At 41.6% G+C, this 17,196-nt stretch overlaps 1 protein-coding gene across 2 annotated transcripts in view; it reads left to right on the forward strand.

The window, feature by feature from the left end:
• LOC112267659 (interleukin-1 receptor accessory protein-like 1) overlaps positions 1-17,196 on the forward strand; it is an 810,683-nt gene that overhangs the window by 336,079 nt on the left and 457,408 nt on the right. For both annotated transcript variants that reach the window (XM_042323751.1, XM_042323754.1), the window contains exon 7: positions 7,353-7,485. In XM_042323751.1, coding sequence (XP_042179685.1) covers positions 7,353-7,485 — 133 coding nt within the window. The remainder of the gene's footprint in view (positions 1-7,352; positions 7,486-17,196) is intronic.

Here is a 17,196-nt window from a genome sequence, read left to right on the forward strand (position 1 = left end):
GGGAGTGTACAGACTGGGTCAACATGGAGTTAATCACAGACATGTAAAACAGAATCCATGGGAGTGTACAGACTGGGTCAACATGGAGTTAATCACTAGACATGTAAAACAGAATCCATGGGAGTGTACAGACTGGGTCAACATGGAGTTAATCACTAGACATGTAAAACAGAATCCATGGGAGTGTACAGACTGGGTCAACATGGAGTTAATCACTAGACATGTAAAACAGAATCCATGGGAGTGTACAGACTGGGTCAACATGGAGTTAATCACTAGACATGTAAAACAGAACGTAAGCAGAATCCATGGGAGTGTACAGACTGGGTCAACATGGAGTTAATCACTAGACATGTAAAACAGAACGTAAGCAGAATCCATGGGAGTGTACAGACTGGATCAACATGGAGTTAATCACTAGACATGTAAAACAGAACGGAAGCAGGATCCATGGGAGTGAACAGACTGGGTCAACATGGAGTTAATCACTAGACATGTAAAACAGAACGGAAGCAGGATCCATGGGAGTGTACAGACTGGGTCAACATGGAGTTAATCACTAGACATGTAAAACAGAACGTAAGCAGGATCCATGGGAGTGTACAGACTGGGTCAACATGGAGTTAATCACGAGACATGTAAAACAGAATCCATGGGAGTTTACAGACTGGGTCAACATGGAGTTAATCACTAGACATGTAAACAGAACGCAAGCAGAAAATGTGTACCTTGATTAATAAGAACCATGTATTATCTCCGCTCGCTGGTCACCATAGCATCACCCACCTGTAGCACACGCTCCAGCAGGTATATCTCACTGGTCACCCCCAAAACCAATTCTTCCTTCGGCCTCCTCTCCTTCCAGTTCTCTGCTGCCGATGACTGGAACGAACTACAAAAATCTCTGAAACTGGAAACACTTATCTCCCTCACTAGCTTTAAGCACCAGCTGTCAGAGCAGCTCACAGATTACTGCACCTGTACATAGCCCATCTATAAATAGCCCAAACAACTACCTCTTCCTCTACTGTATTTATTTATTTTGCTCCTTTGCACCCCATTATTTCATTATCTCCACTTTGCACATTCTTCCACTGCAAATCTACCATTCCAATGTTTTACTTGCTATATTGTATTTACTTTGCCACCATGGCCTTTTTTTGCCTTTACCTCCCTTATCTCACCTCATTTGCTCACATTGTATATAGTTATTATACTTATTTTATATACTTATTTTATATACTTATATACTTATTTTTCTACTGTATTATTGACTGTATGTTTGTTTTACTCCATGTGTAACTCTGTGTTGTTCTATGTGTCGAACTGCTTTGCTTTATCGTGGCCAGGTCGCAATTGTAAATGAGAACTTGTTCTCAACTTGCCTACCTGGTTAAATAAAGGTGAAATAAATAAATCAAAAATCTGTAATAAGACCCATGTATCTGTAATAAGACCCATGTATCTGTAATAAGAACCATGTATCTATAATAAGAACCATGTATCTGTAATAAGACCATGTATCTGTAATAAGAACCATGTATCTGTAATAAGAACCATGTATCTGTAATAAGACCATGTATCTGTAATAAGAACCATGTATCTGTAATAAGACCCATGTATCTGTAATAAGAACCATGTATCTGTAATAAGAACCATGTATCTGTAATAAGACCCATGTATCTGTAATAAGACCCATGTATCTGTAATAAGAACATATGTTTGTTCTAATCAAGTATTATTAGAAAAACACTTATATTAGGAAAGTATATAAACAATAAATGTAGTATTTTTTGTGTTAACAATATGGCGCCGCCACCATTATAATCTAAATTGAGCAGATGTGGGCGTTAACAAGGAAGAATTGGGACAATAAGATAATGGTGGCGAGAGGCCAAGGGGTGTTAATCATCTACATAGAGGGGAGTGACCATGTGTGTTATCTGAAGGTGGAACCCTATAAAGCCTGAGGTCTGTAACAAGAGAAGGCAGTTGTTTCATGGACCAGCTCGGCTTCTGTTACTTTGTAATAAAGTCTATTTGGATTTACAACTTCCATTATCTGAGAAATATTTGATTCCATATTTCCACAACATTATCCAGTTAGAATATCCCTTGCGTTCGCAAATTCACTCTGACTATCTATTTCAGAACAGACTTGTCTGAGTATGTCAGAGCGCAGAATAACTGATGCATTTGCGAATTTGCTACACCGGCTGAATATGACCGGTGTCAGTAAACGTAGGCAGAAAAAGTAATAGTTAGTCAAGAATTCTCTGGATAACATGTAAACAGCCTAGCTAACCAGCTCTGCTAGGGCGAGTAAAGTGGTCAGAGTGAGGTGTTCTCTCATTTGTGTCTGGAAGTAGCATGCTAGCCAACTTTAGCCAGTTAGCTTGGGTGCTTGGTTGCAGGCAAGCTGCAGAAGGACGGGAAGTCTACAATTCCCCATCGTTTATCAGTACAACTTTGACGGCCAATTCGGAAAGTATTCAGACCCCTTGACTTTTTCCATATTTTGTTACGTTACAGACTTGGTTTTTTTTCCTTCAATCTACACACAATACTCCATAATGACAAAGGAAAAACTGTTTTTTAGAAATGTTTGCTAATTTATCAAATTTAAAAAACGGATAAATCCGTTGGCAGCGATTACAGCCTCAAGTCCTCTTGGGTATGAAACTACAAGCTTGGCACACCTGTATTTGAGATCTTCTCCCATTCTTCTCTGCAGAACATCTCAAGCTCTGTCAGGTTGGATAGGGAGCTTTGCTGCACAGCTATTTTCAGGTCTCTCCAGAGATGTTCGATCGGGTTCAAGTCCGGGCTCTGGCGGAGCCACTCAAGGACATTCAGAGACTTTTCCCGAAATCACTCCTGCATTGGCAAACTCCAAGCAGGCTGTCATGTGCCTTTTACTGTGGAGTGGCTTCCGTCTAGCCACGCCTGATTGGTGGAGTGCTGCAGAGATGAATGTCCTTCTGGAAGGTTCTACCATCTCCACAAAGGAACTCTGGAACTCTGTCAGAGTGACCATCATGTTCTTGGTCATCTCCCTGACCAAGGCCCTTCTCCCCCAATTGCTCAGTTTGGCCGGGCGGAAAGCTCTAGGAAGAATCATTTTTGTTCCAAACTTCTTCCATTTAAGAATGATGAAGGCCACTGTGTTCTTGGGGACCTTCAATGATGCAGAAATGTTTTGGTACCCTTTGTCACGCCCTGGTCTTAGTATTTTGTGTTTATATAATTATTTGGTCAGGCCAGGGTGTGACATGGGGTTATTTTGTGTTGTGTTGTGGTATTGGGGGTTTTAGTAGGTATTGGGATTGTGGCTGAGTAGGGGTGTCTAGCATAGTCTATGGCTGCCTGAGGTTCTCAATCAGAGTCAGGTGATTCTCGTTGTCTCTGATTGGGAACCATATTTAGGTAGCCTGGGTTTCACTGTGTGTTTGTGGGTGATTGTTCCTGTCTTAGTGTTTTGTATTTCACCAGATAGGCTGTTTCGGTTTTCATTATTTTATTTCGTTAGTTTTGTAGTTTCTGCATGTATAGGTTTTCCTTCATTAAAATATATCATGAATCATCACCACGCTGCATTTTGGTCCGATCCTTGTTCTACCTCTTCGTCAGAGGAGGAGATAGAAGAGAGCCGTTACACCCTTCCCCAGATCTGTACTTCGACAATCCTGTCTCGGAGCTCTACGGACATTTCCTTTGACCTCATGGCTTGGTTTTTGATCTAAAATGCACTGTCAACTGTCGGACCTTATATAGACAGGTGTGTGCCTTTCCAAATTATGTCCAATCAATTTAATTTACCACAGGTGGACTCCAATCAAGTTGTAGAACGATCTAAATATGATCAATGGAAACAGGATGCACCTGAGCTCAATTTCGAGTCTCATAACAAAGGGTCTGAATACTTACGTAAATAAGGTATTTCTGTTTAGTTTTTTAAATAATTTGCAAAAATGTCTAAAACCTGTTTTTGCTTTGTCATTGTGGGGTATTGTGTGTAGATTGATGAGGAACAGATGTATTTAATTAATTTTAAGATAAGGCTGTAACGTAACAAAATGTGGAAAAGGGGAAGGGGTCTGAATGCTATCAGAAAGCACTGTACTGTATCTAATGTTCTTTCATTCCATTTTAGCTCATCTTGCTCTGGCTAGCATTAATTGTTGATGTTGTTGATGTGCTTAACTGAGGGAGAGAGAACCTACCTTTTCATGGTTGTTTGATCAATAGGAGTGTAAAGTTCCCAAGTGTAAGAGGACTCCTGTGGAATTTACATAATAGCAGAAATCTATTCAGGTGTATTTTATGTCTTTTGTCGAATGCCTTCTAATGATCTAACGTCACGCTGTTGCAACTGCCTGTAAACACACGGTCTAGTTCAAAGTGAATGATGGCAGTCCTACTGCCTGTAAACACACAGTCTAGTTCAATGTGAATGATGGCAGTCCTACTGCCTGTAAACACACGGTCTAGTTCAAAGTGAATGATGGCAGTCCTACTGCCTGTAAACACACGGTCTGAATGTGGCAGTCCTAAAACACACGTGAAATGATGGCAGTCCTACTGCCTGTAAACACACGGTCTAGTTCAAAGTGAATGATGGCAGTCCTACTGCCTAAACACACAAAGTGAATGATGGCAGTCCTAGTTCACAAAGTGAATGATGGCAGTCCTACTGCCTGTAAACACACGGTCTAGTTCAAAGTGAATGATGGCAGTCCTACTGCCTGTAAACACACAGTCTAGTTCAAAGTGAATGATGGCAGTCCTACTGCCTGTAAACACACAGTCCTACTGGTAAACACACGGTCTAGTTCAAAGTGAATGATGGCAGTCCTACTGCCTGTAAACACACGGTCTAGTTCAATGTGATGGCAGTCCTACTGCCTGAATGAATGATGGCAGTCCTACTGCCTGTAAACACACAGGTCTAGTTCAATGTGAATGATGGCAGTCCTAGTTCACACGGTCTAGTTCAAATGATGGCAGTCCTACTGAAACACACGGTCTAGTTCAATGCAGTCCTACTGCCTGTAAACACACAGTCTAGTTCAATGTGAATGATGGCAGTCCTACTGCCTGTAAACACACGGTCTAGTTCAAAATGTGAATGATGGCAGTCCTACTGCCTGTAAACACACAGTCTAGTTCAATGTGAATGATGGCAGTCCTGCCTGTAAACACACAGTCTAGTTCAAAGTGAATGATGGCAGTCCTACTGCCTGTAAACACACAGTCTAGTTCAAAGTGAATGATGGCAGTCCTACTGCCTGTAAACACACGGTCTAGTTCAAAGTGAATGATGGCAGTCCTACTGCCTGTAAACACACAGTCTAGTTCAAAGTGAATGATGGCAGTCCTACTGCCTGTAAACACACGGTCTAGTTCAAAGTGAATGATGGCAGTCCTACTGCCTGTAAACACACGTCTAGTTCAATGAATGATGGCAGTCCTACTGCCTGTAAACACACAGTCTAGTTCAAAGTGAATGATGGCAGTCCTACTGCCTGTAAACACACAGGTCTAGTTCAAAGTGAATGATGGCAGTCCTACTGCCTGTAAACACACGGTCTTCAAAGTGAATGATGGCAGTCCTACTGCCTGTAAACACACGGTCTAGTTCAAAGTGAATGATGGCAGTCCTACTGCCTGTAAACACACAGTCTAGTTCAATGTGAATGATGGCAGTCCTACTGCCTGTAAACACACGGTCTAGTTCAAAGTGAATGATGGCAGTCCTACTGCCTGTAAACACACGGTCTAGTTCAAAGTGAATGATGGCAGTCCTACTGCCTGTAAACACACAGTCTAGTTCAATGTGAATGATGGCAGTCCTACTGCCTGTAAACACACGGTCTAGTTCAAAGTGAATGATGGCAGTCCTACTGCCTGTAAACACACAGTCTAGTTCAATGTGAATGATGGCAGTCCTACTGCCTGTAAACACACGGTCTAGTTCAAAGTGAATGATTGCAGGCCCTTGTGGCAAATGGCTTGTTTGCATGAGGCCTACTGTAGCTTTGATTGGCTATGGTGCACTGTCTGTGTAGACTCCGGTCCTAGACAAGACAGATGTTTGGTTAGGTTTTATTTACTGCAGTATCTATTATTTGTCTAAACTCCACGGCCGCTTTCCCACTCTATATTGCTATAGAATTTTCACAAATGCCTTAGTATACGTAGTTCCCAAACATTCTAAGAATTTATGGAAATGTGAAAATGACCATATCTAGGTGCTCACTTGTCAGAAAATGTTTTAAAAGGTGTCATATTCTTTGTGGGAGTGTATGTGAACAGATTTTAACAAGATTTCATGTTGCTAAATTGCTGTCAGTTCCACTTTAAATAGCACTGATGCTGTTGTGTGTAGAACATCTTTCACCATGCACGCTGTGAATCATGTTTCACACTCACACTAATTGGTAGGGTGGAACAATAAGGGTACTGGGCTAATAACCACCCCCTGCCCTTTGTGTGGAGGACGCCAGGAGTGTGCGTGGGAGAGAGTGAAAGCGAGTTCATCAGTGTTCAGGAGCATGAGGGAGAGAGTGGGAGGAGGGATGGGAGCTTCTGAGGTGGTAGGAGAGCTTCAGAGGAGGTAGGTGAGCTTCAGATGGGATAGGGGAACTTCAGAGGGGATAGGGGAACTTCAGAGGGGATAGGGGAACTTCAGAGGGGATAGGGGAACTTCAGAGGGGATAGGGGAACTTCAGAGGGGATAGGGGAACTTCAGAGGGGATAGGAGAGCTTCAGAGGGGATAGGAGAGCTTCAGAGGGTATAGGAGAGCTTCAGATTGGATAGGGGAACTTCAGAGGGGTTAGGAGAGCTTCAGAGGGTATAGGAGAGCTTCAGTGGGTATAGGAGAGCTTCAGAGGGTATAGGAGAGCTTCAGAGGGTATAGGAGAGCTTCAGATGGTATAGGAGAGCTTCAGAGGGGATAGGAGAGCTTCAGCAGGGATAGGAGAGCTTCAGAGGGGATAGGAGAGCTTCAGAGGGGATAGGAGAGCTTCAGAGGGGATAGAGGAGCTTCAGAGGGGATAGGAGAGCTTCTGAGGGGATAGGGGAACTTCAGATGGGATAGGGGAGATTCACGGGTGTCTGAGTTCAGGAGGATGTAGGTGTTGGAAGGTGCAGGAGAGTCTGGAGGTGTGCATTACAACCTAGACAATAGGAGACACCATCTAATAAGAATCGCCCATATTATCCATGGTACTGGAAAGACCTACATTTGTGGGCTGCACCTCACCCAGACATTTTCCCCTGCTTTACCCACAACCATATTACTTCCTTACCACGACAACCATGCCTTATTTCCTGTTTCCTGTCTCCACAGGAAGTCAAGTCAACCTGACGTGCCGAGCGTTCTTCGGCTTCGCCGGGGAGGTCAGTCCGCTCATCTACTGGATGAAGGGAGAGAAGTTCATCGAAGACCTGGACGTGGAGAGGTTCAGAGAGAGTGACATCAAGTAAGACACACACACACACATCAAGTAACACCCTGTCACACACACACACGTTAAGTAAGACCCTGTTACACACATGAACTGTAAAAAGTCAAAGCCACAGTTTTGACCAACACACTTGTGGTGCTGTGGTATGTTGTAATACTATTACCAGGCTGTGGTATGTTGTAGTGATATTACCAGGCTGTGGTATGTTGTAATGCTATTACCAGGCTGTGGTATGTTGTAGTGATATTACCAGGCTGTGGTATGTTGTAGTGATATTACCAGGCTGTGGTATGTTGTAATGATATTACCAGGCTGTGGTATGTTGTAGTGATATTACCAGGCTGTGGTATGTTGTAATGTTATTACCAGGCTGTGGTATGTTGTAATGCTATTACCAGGCTGCGGTATGTTGTAGTGATATTACCAGGCTGTGGTATGTTGTAATGTTATTACCAGGCTGTGGTATGTTGTAATGCTATTACCAGGCTGCGGTATGTTGTAATGCTATTACCAGGCTGTGGTATGTTGTAATGATATTACCAGGCTGTGTTATGTTGTAATGCTATTACCAGGCTTTGGTATGTTGTAGTGATATTACCAGGCTGCGGTATGTTGTAATGCTATTACCAGGCTGTGGTATGTTGTAATGATATTACCAGGCTGTGTTATGTTGTAATGATATTACCAGGCTGTGGTATGTTGTAATGATATTACCAGGCTGTGTTATGTTGTAATGATATTACCAGGCTGTGTTATGTTGTAATGATATTACCAGGCTGTGGTATGTTGTAATGCTATTACCAGGCTGTGGTATGTTGTAATGCTATTACCAGGCTGTGGTATGTTGTAGTGATATTACCAGGCTGTGGTATGTTGTAATGTTATTACCAGGCTGTGGTATGTTGTAATGCTATTACCAGGCTGTGGTATGTTGTAATGATATTACCAGGCTGTGGTATGTTGTAATGATATTACCAGGCTGTGGTATGTTGTAGTGATATTACCAGGCTGTGGTATGTTGTAATGTTATTACCAGGCTGTGGTATGTTGTAATGTTATTACCAGGCTGTGGTATGTTGTAATGTTATTACCAGGCTGTGGTATGTTGTAATGTTATTACCAGGCTGTGGTATGTTGTAATGTTATTACCAGGCTGTGGTATGTTGTAATGATATTACCAGGCTGTGGTATGTTGTAATGTTATTACCAGGCTGTGCTATGTTGTAATACTATTACCAGGCTGTGGTATGTTGTAATGCTATTACCAGGCTGTGGTATGTTGTAATGCTATTACCAGGCTGTGGTATGTTGTAATGCTATTACCAGGCTGTGGTATGTTGTAGTGATATTACCAGGCTGTGGTATGTTGTAGTGATATTACCAGGCTGTGGTATGTTGTAGTGATATTACCAGGCTGTGGTATGTTGTAATGATATTACCAGGCTGTGGTATGTTGTAGTGATATTACCAGGCTGTGGTATGTTGTAGTGTATTACCAGGCTGTGGTATGTTGTAATGCTATTACCAGGCTGTGGTATGTTGTAGTGATATTACCAGGCTGCGGTATGTTGTAGTGATATTACCAGGCTGCGGTATGTTGTAATGCTATTACCAGGCTGTGGTATGTTGTAGTGATATTACCAGGCTGTGGTATGTTGTAGTGATATTACCAGGCTGTGGTATGTTGTAATGCTATTACCAGGCTGTGGTATGTTGTAATGATATTACCAGGCTGTGGTATGTTGTAGTGATATTACCAGGCTGTGGTATGTTGTAATGCTATTACCAGGCTGTGGTATGTTGTAATGCTATTACCAGGCTGTGGTATGTTGTAATGATATTACCAGGCTGTGTTATGTTGTAATGATATTACCAGGCTGTGGTATGTTGTAGTGATATTACCAGGCTGTGGTATGTTGTAATGATATTACCAGGCTGCGGTATGTTGTAGTGATATTACCAGGCTGTGGTATGTTGTAGTGATATTACCAGGCTGTGGTATGTTGTAATGATATTACCAGGCTGTGGTATGTTGTAATGCTATTACCAGGCTGTGGTATGTTGTAATGCTATTACCAGGCTGTGGTATGTTGTAATGCTATTACCAGGCTGTGGTATGGTGTAATGTTATTACCAGGCTGTGGTATGTTGTAATGTTATTACCAGGCTGTGGTATGTTGTAATGATATTACCAGGCTGTGGTATGGTGTAATGATATTACCAGGCTGTGGTATGTTGTAATGATATTACCAGGCTGTGGTATGTTGTAGTGATATTACCAGGCTGTGGTATGTTGTAGTGATATTACCAGGCTGTGGTATGTTGTAATGATATTACCAGGCTGTGGTATGTTGTAGTGATATTACCAGGCTGTGGTATGTTGTAGTGATATTACCAGGCTGTGGTATGTTGTAATGCTATTACCAGGCTGTGGTATGTTGTAATACTATTACCAGGCTGTGGTATGTTGTAGTGATATTACCAGGCTGTGGTATGTTGTAGTGATATTACCAGGCTGTGGTATGTTGTAATGATATTACCAGGCTGTGGTATGTTGTAGTGATATTACCAGGCTGTGGTATGTTGTAATGCTATTACCAGGCTGTGGTATGTTGTAGTGATATTACCAGGCTGTGGTATGTTGTAGTGATATTACCAGGCTGTGGTATGTTGTAATACTATTACCAGGCTGTGGTATGTTGTAATGCTATTACCAGGCTGTGGTATGTTGTAATGTTATTACCAGGCTGTGGTATGTTGTAATGATATTACCAGGCTGTGGTATGTTGTAATGATATTACCAGGCTGTGGTATGTTGCCAGTGACCAACCAGGCTGGTGTGACATGATATTATGAAGGAAACATGACAGGAACCAAATCTGTGTTATGATTTAGAATTACTCACAATCAAATGTTGACCGATATCTACCAGGAATGCGGTATGTTGATTATAATCCAGGCTGTGGTATGTTGTAATGCAGACACAGGCTGTGGCTGTGTAGAACTTTATTTAACTCTCTGCAAACTGGAAACGCTATTTACCAGGCTGTGGTATGGCTGCATTATTGTAGGCTGGGGTATTTTAACAAGGCTAATCTGTGGTAAGACTCCCTAAATTTTATCAGCATCTTGGTATGTTGCAATGCATTACCAGGCTGTGGTATGTTGTAACTCTATTACCAGGCTGTGGTATGTTGTAATGCTATTACCAGGCTGTGGTATGGTGTAGTGATATTACCAGGCTGTTTATGTTGAATCCCTATTACCAGGCTGAAACTATGGTGTAGATATTACCAGGCTGTGGTCTGTTGTAATGCTATTACCAGGCTGACTATGTTGTAAGACTATTCCAGGCTGTGGTATGGGTAGATGATATTACCAGGCTGTGACATGTTGTAATTGATTACCAGGCTGTGGTATGTTGTAATGTTCATTACCAGGCTGTGAAGATGTTGTAATACTATTACCAGGCTGTGGTATGTTGTTGATATTACCAGGCTGTGGTATTGATGGCAGCATTCCAGGCTGTGGTATGTTGAAGGCATTACCAGGCTGTGGTATGTTGTAATGACTATTACCAGGCTGTGGTATGTTGTAGTGATATTACCAGGCTGTGGTATGTTGTAATACTATTACCAGGCTGTGGTATGTTGACAGAATATTACCAGGCTGTGGTATGTTGTAATGCTATTACCAGGCTGTGGTATGTTGTAATACTATTACCAGGCTGTGGTATGTTGGAAATGCTATTACCACTGTGGTATGTTGTAGTGATATTACCAGGCTGTGGTATGTTGTAATACTATTACCAGGCTGTGGTATGTTGTAGTGCGCCCAGGCTGTGGTATGTTGTAACTATTACCAGGCTGTGGTATGTTGTAATACTATTACCAGGCTGTGGTATGTTGCTTGATATTACCAGGCTGTGGTATGTTGTAATGCTATTACCAGGCTGTGGTATGTTGTAATACTATTACCAGGCTGTGGTATGTTGTAATGCTATTACCAGGCTGTGGTATGTTGTAGTGATATTACCAGGCTGTGGTATGTTGTAATGATATTACCAGGCTGTGGTATGTTGTAATGTTATTACCAGGCTGTGGTATGTTGTAATGCTATTACCAGGCTGTCCAACTGTATGTTGTAATGCTTTTACCAGGCTGTGGTATGTTGTAATGTTATTACCAGGCTGTGGTATGTTGTAATGCTATTACCAGGCTGTGGTATGTTGTAATGTTATTACCAGGCTGTGGTATGTTGTAATGCATTACCAGGCTGTGGTATGTTGTAAATATTACCAGGCTGTGGTATGTTGTAATGTTATTACCAGGCTGTGGTATGTTGCCAGGCTGTGGTATGTTGTAAAGAGGATTACCAGGCTGTGGTATGTTGTAATGTTATTACCAGGCTGTGGTATGTTGTACACCATATTACCAGGCTGTGGTATGTTGTAATGATATTACCAGGCTGTGGTATGTTGTAGTGGATATTACCAGGCTGTGGTATGTTGTAGTGATATTACCAGGCTGTGGTATGTTGTAATGCTATTACCAGGCTGTGGTATGTTGTAGTGATATTACCAGGCTGTGGTATGTTGTAGTGATATTACCAGGCTGTGGTATGTTGTAATGTTATTACCAGGCTGTGGTATGTTGTAATGTTATTACCAGGCTGTGGTATGTTGTAATGTTATTACCAGGCTGTGGTATGTTGTAATGTTATTACCAGGCTGTGGTATGTTGTAATGTTATTACCAGGCTGTGGTATGTTGTAATGATATTACCAGGCTGTGGTATTGTAATGTTATTACCAGGCTGTGCTATGTTGTAATACTACCAGGCTGTGGTATGTTGTAATGCTATTACCAGGCTGTGGTATGTTGTAATGCTATTACCAGGCTGTGGTATGTTGTAATGCTATTACCAGGCTGTGGTATGTTGTAGTGATATTACCAGGCTGTGGTATGTTGTAGTGATATTACCAGGCTGTGGTATGTTGTAATGATATTACCAGGCTGTGGTATGTTGTAATGATATTACCAGGCTGTGGTATGTTGTAGTGATATTACCAGGCTGTGGTATGTTGTAGTGTTATTACCAGGCTGTGGTATGTTGTAATGCTATTACCAGGCTGTGGTATGTTGTAGTGATATTACCAGGCTGCATATGTTGTAGTGATATTACCAGGCTGCATGTTGTAATGCTATTACCAGGCTGTGGTATGTTGTAGTGATATTACCAGGCTGTGGTATGGACAGTGAATTACCAGGCTGTGGTATGTGTAGTGATATTACCAGGCTGTGGTATGAAGGTAGTGATATTACCAGGCTGCTGGTATGGTGTAATGATATTACCAGGCTGTGGTATGTTGTAATGATATTACCAGGCTGTGGTATGTTGTAGTGATATTACCAGGCTGTGGTATGTTGTAGTGATATTACCAGGCTGTGGTATGTTGTTGATATTACCAGTGATATTACCAGGCTGTGGTATGTTGTAGTGATATTACCAGGCTGTGGTATGTTGTAGTGATATTACCAGGCTGTGGTATGTTGTAATGCTATTACCAGGCTGTGGTATGTTGTAGTGATATTACCAGGCTGCGGTATGTTGTAGTGATATTACCAGGCTGTGGTATGTTGTAGTGATATTACCAGGCTGTGGTATGTTGTAATGCTATTACCAGGCTGTGGTATGTTGTAATTCTATTACCAGGCTGTGGTATGTTGTAGTGATATTACCAGGCTGTGGTATGTTGTAATGCTATTACCAGGCTGTGGTATGTTGTAATGCTATTACCAGGCTGTGGTATGTTGTAATGCTATTACCAGGCTGTGGTATGTTGTAGTGATATTACCAGGCTGTGGTATGTTGTAGTGATATTACCAGGCTGTGGTATGTTGTAATGATATTACCAGGCTGTGGTATGTTGTAGTGATATTACCAGGCTGTGGTATGTTGTAGTGATATTACCAGGCTGCGGTATGTAGTGATATTACCAGGCTGTGGTATGTTGTAATGCTATTACCAGGCTGTGGTATGTTGTAGTGATATTACCAGGCTGTGGTATGTTGTAATGCTATTACCAGGCTGTGGTATGGTGTAGTGATATTACCAGGCTGTGGTATGTTGTAATGCTATTACCAGGCTGTGGTATGGTGTAGTGATATTACCAGGCTGTGGTATGTTGTAATGCTATTACCAGGCTGTGGTATGTTGTAATGCTATTACCAGGCTGTGGTATGTTGTAATGCTATTACCAGGCTGTGGTATGGTGTAGTGATATTACCAGGCTGTGGTATGTTGTAATGTTATTACCAGGCTGTGGTATGGTGTAGTGATATTACCAGGCTGTGGTATGTTGTAATGCTATTACCAGGCTGTGGTATGTTGTAATGCTATTACCAGGCTGTGGTATGGTTGTAGTGATATTACCAGGCTGTGGTATGTTGTAATGTTATTACCAGGCTGTGGTATGTTGTAATGTTATTACCAGGCTGTGGTATGTTGTAATACTATTACCAGGCTGTGGTATGTTGTAGTGATATTACCAGGCTGTGGTATGTTGTAATGTTATTACCAGGCTGTGGTATGTTGTAATGCTATTACCAGGCTGTGGTATGTTGTAATACTATTACCAGGCTGTGGTATGTTGTAGTGATATTACCAGGCTGTGGTATGTTGTAATACTATTACCAGGCTGTGGTATGTTGTAGTGATATTACCAGGCTGTGGTATGTTGTAATGCTATTACCAGGCTGTGGTATGTTGTAATGCTATTACCAGGCTGTGGTATGTTGTAATGCTATTACCAGGCTGTGGTATGTTGTAGTGATATTACCAGGCTGTGGTATGTTGTAATACTATTACCAGGCTGTGGTATGTTGTAGTGATATTACCAGGCTGTGGTATGTTGTAATGCTATTACCAGGCTGTGGTATGTTGTAATACTATTACCAGGCTGTGGTATGTTGTAGTGATATTACCAGGCTGTGGTATGTTGTAATGCTATTACCAGGCTGTGGTATGTTGTAATACTATTACCAGGCTGTGGTATGTTGTAATGCTATTACCAGGCTGTGGTATGTTGTAGTGATATTACCAGGCTGCGGTATGTTGTAATGATATTACCAGGCTGTGGTATGTTGTAATGTTATTACCAGGCTGTGGTATGTTGTAATGCTATTACCAGGCTGTGGTATGTTGTAATGCTTTTACCAGGCTGTGGTATGTTGTAATGTTATTACCAGGCTGTGGTATGTTGTAATGCTATTACCAGGCTGTGGTATGTTGTAATGTTATTACCAGGCTGTGGTATGTTGTAATGCTATTACCAGGCTGTGGTATGTTGTAGTGATATTACCAGGCTGTGGTATGTTGTAATGTATTACCAGGCTGTGGTATGTTGTAATGTTATTACCAGGCTGTGGTATGTTGTAATGCTATTACCAGGCTGTGGTATGTTGTAATGTTATTACCAGGCTGTGGTATGTTGTAATGATATTACCAGGCTGTGGTATGTTGTAGTGATATTACCAGGCTGTGGTATGTTGTAATGCTATTACCAGGCTGTGGTATGTTGTAATGATATTACCAGGCTGTGGTATGTTGTAGTGATATTACCAGGCTGTGGTATGTTGTGTGGTATGTTGTAATGATATTACCAGGCTGTGGTATGTTGTAGTGATATTACCAGGCTGTGGTATGTTGTAATGCTATTACCAGGCTGTGGTATGTTGTAGTGATATTACCAGGCTGTGGTATGTTGTAGTGATATTACCAGGCTGTGGTATGTTGTAATGTTATTACCAGGCTGTGGTATGTTGTAATGTTATTACCAGGCTGTGGTATGTTGTAATGTTATTACCAGGCTGTGGTATGTTGTAATGTTATTACCAGGCTGTGGTATGTTGTAATGTTATTACCAGGCTGTGGTATGTTGTAATGATATTACCAGGCTGTGGTAGGTTGTAATGTTATTACCAGGCTGTGCTATGTTGTAATACTATTACCAGGCTGTGGTATGTTGTAATGCTATTACCAGGCTGTGGTATGTTGTAATGCTATTACCAGGCTGTGGTATGTTGTAATGCTATTACCAGGCTGTGGTATGTTGTAGTGATATTACCAGGCTGTGGTATGTTGTAGTGATATTACCAGGCTGTGGTATGTTGTAGTGATATTACCAGGCTGTGGTATGTTGTAGTGATATTACCAGGCTGTGGTATGTTGTAGTGATATTACCAGGCTGTGGTATGTTGTAGTGTTATTACCAGGCTGTGGTATGTTGTAATGCTATTACCAGGCTGTGGTATGTTGTAGTGATATTACCAGGCTGTGGTATGTTGTAGTGATATTACCAGGCTGCGGTATGTTGTAATGCTATTACCAGGCTGTGGTATGTTGTAGTGATATTACCAGGCTGTGGTATGTTGTAGTGATATTACCAGGCTGTGGTATGGTGTAGTGATATTACCAGGCTGTGGTATGTTGTAGTGATATTACCAGGCTGTGGTATGTTGTAATGCTATTACCAGGCTGTGGTATGTTGTAATGATATTACCAGGCTGTGGTATGTTGTAGTGATATTACCAGGCTGTGGTATGGTGTAGTGATATTACCAGGCTGTGGTATGTTGTAATGATATTACCAGGCTGCGGTATGTTGTAGTGATATTACCAGGCTGTGGTATGTTGTAGTGATATTACCAGGCTGTGGTATGTTGTAATGCTATTACCAGGCTGTGGTATGTTGTAGTGATATTACCAGGCTGTGGTATGTTGTAGTGATATTACCAGGCTGTGGTATGTTGTAGTGATATTACCAGGCTGTGGTATGTTGTAATGCTATTACCAGGCTGTGGTATGTTGTAATTCTATTACCAGGCTGTGGTATGTTGTAGTGATATTACCAGGCTGTGGTATGTTGTAATGCTATTACCAGGCTGTGGTATGTTGTAATGCTATTACCAGGCTGTGGTATGTTGTAATGCTATTACCAGGCTGTGGTATGTTGTAGTGATATTACCAGGCTGTGGTATGTTGTAGTGATATTACCAGGCTGTGGTATGTTGTAATGATATTACCAGGCTGTGGTATGTTGTAATGATATTACCAGGCTGTGGTATGTTGTAGTGATATTACCAGGCATGGCTGTGGTATGTTGTAATGCTATTACCAGGCTGTGGTATGTTGTAATGATATTACCAGGCTGTGGTATGTTGTAATGCTATTACCAGGCTGTGGTATGTTGTAGTGATATTACCAGGCTGTGGTATGTTGTAATGCTATTACCAGGCTGTGGTATGTTGTAGTGATATTACCAGGCTGTGGTATGTTGTAATGCTATTACCAGGCTGTGGTATGTTGTAATGCTATTACCAGGCTGTGGTATGTTGTAATGCTATTACCAGGCTGTGGTATGTTGTAGTGATATTACCAGGCTGTGGTATGTTGTAATGTTATTACCAGGCTGTGGTATGGTGTAGTGATATTACCAGGCTGTGGTATGTTGTAATGCTATTACCAGGCTGTGGTATGTTGTAATGCTATTACCAGGCTGTGGTATGGTGTAGTGATATTACCAGGCTGTGGTATGTTGTAATGTTATTACCAGGCTGTGGTATGTTGTAATGTTATTACCAGGCTGTGGTATGTTGTAATGCTATTACCAGGCTGTGGTATGTTGTAGTGATATTACCAGGCTGTGGTATGTTGTAATGTTATTA

Source organism: Oncorhynchus tshawytscha, linkage group LG07 (genome assembly GCF_018296145.1).
Source record: "Oncorhynchus tshawytscha isolate Ot180627B linkage group LG07, Otsh_v2.0, whole genome shotgun sequence".
In the NCBI taxonomy this organism is placed as follows: Eukaryota; Metazoa; Chordata; class Actinopteri; order Salmoniformes; family Salmonidae; genus Oncorhynchus; species Oncorhynchus tshawytscha.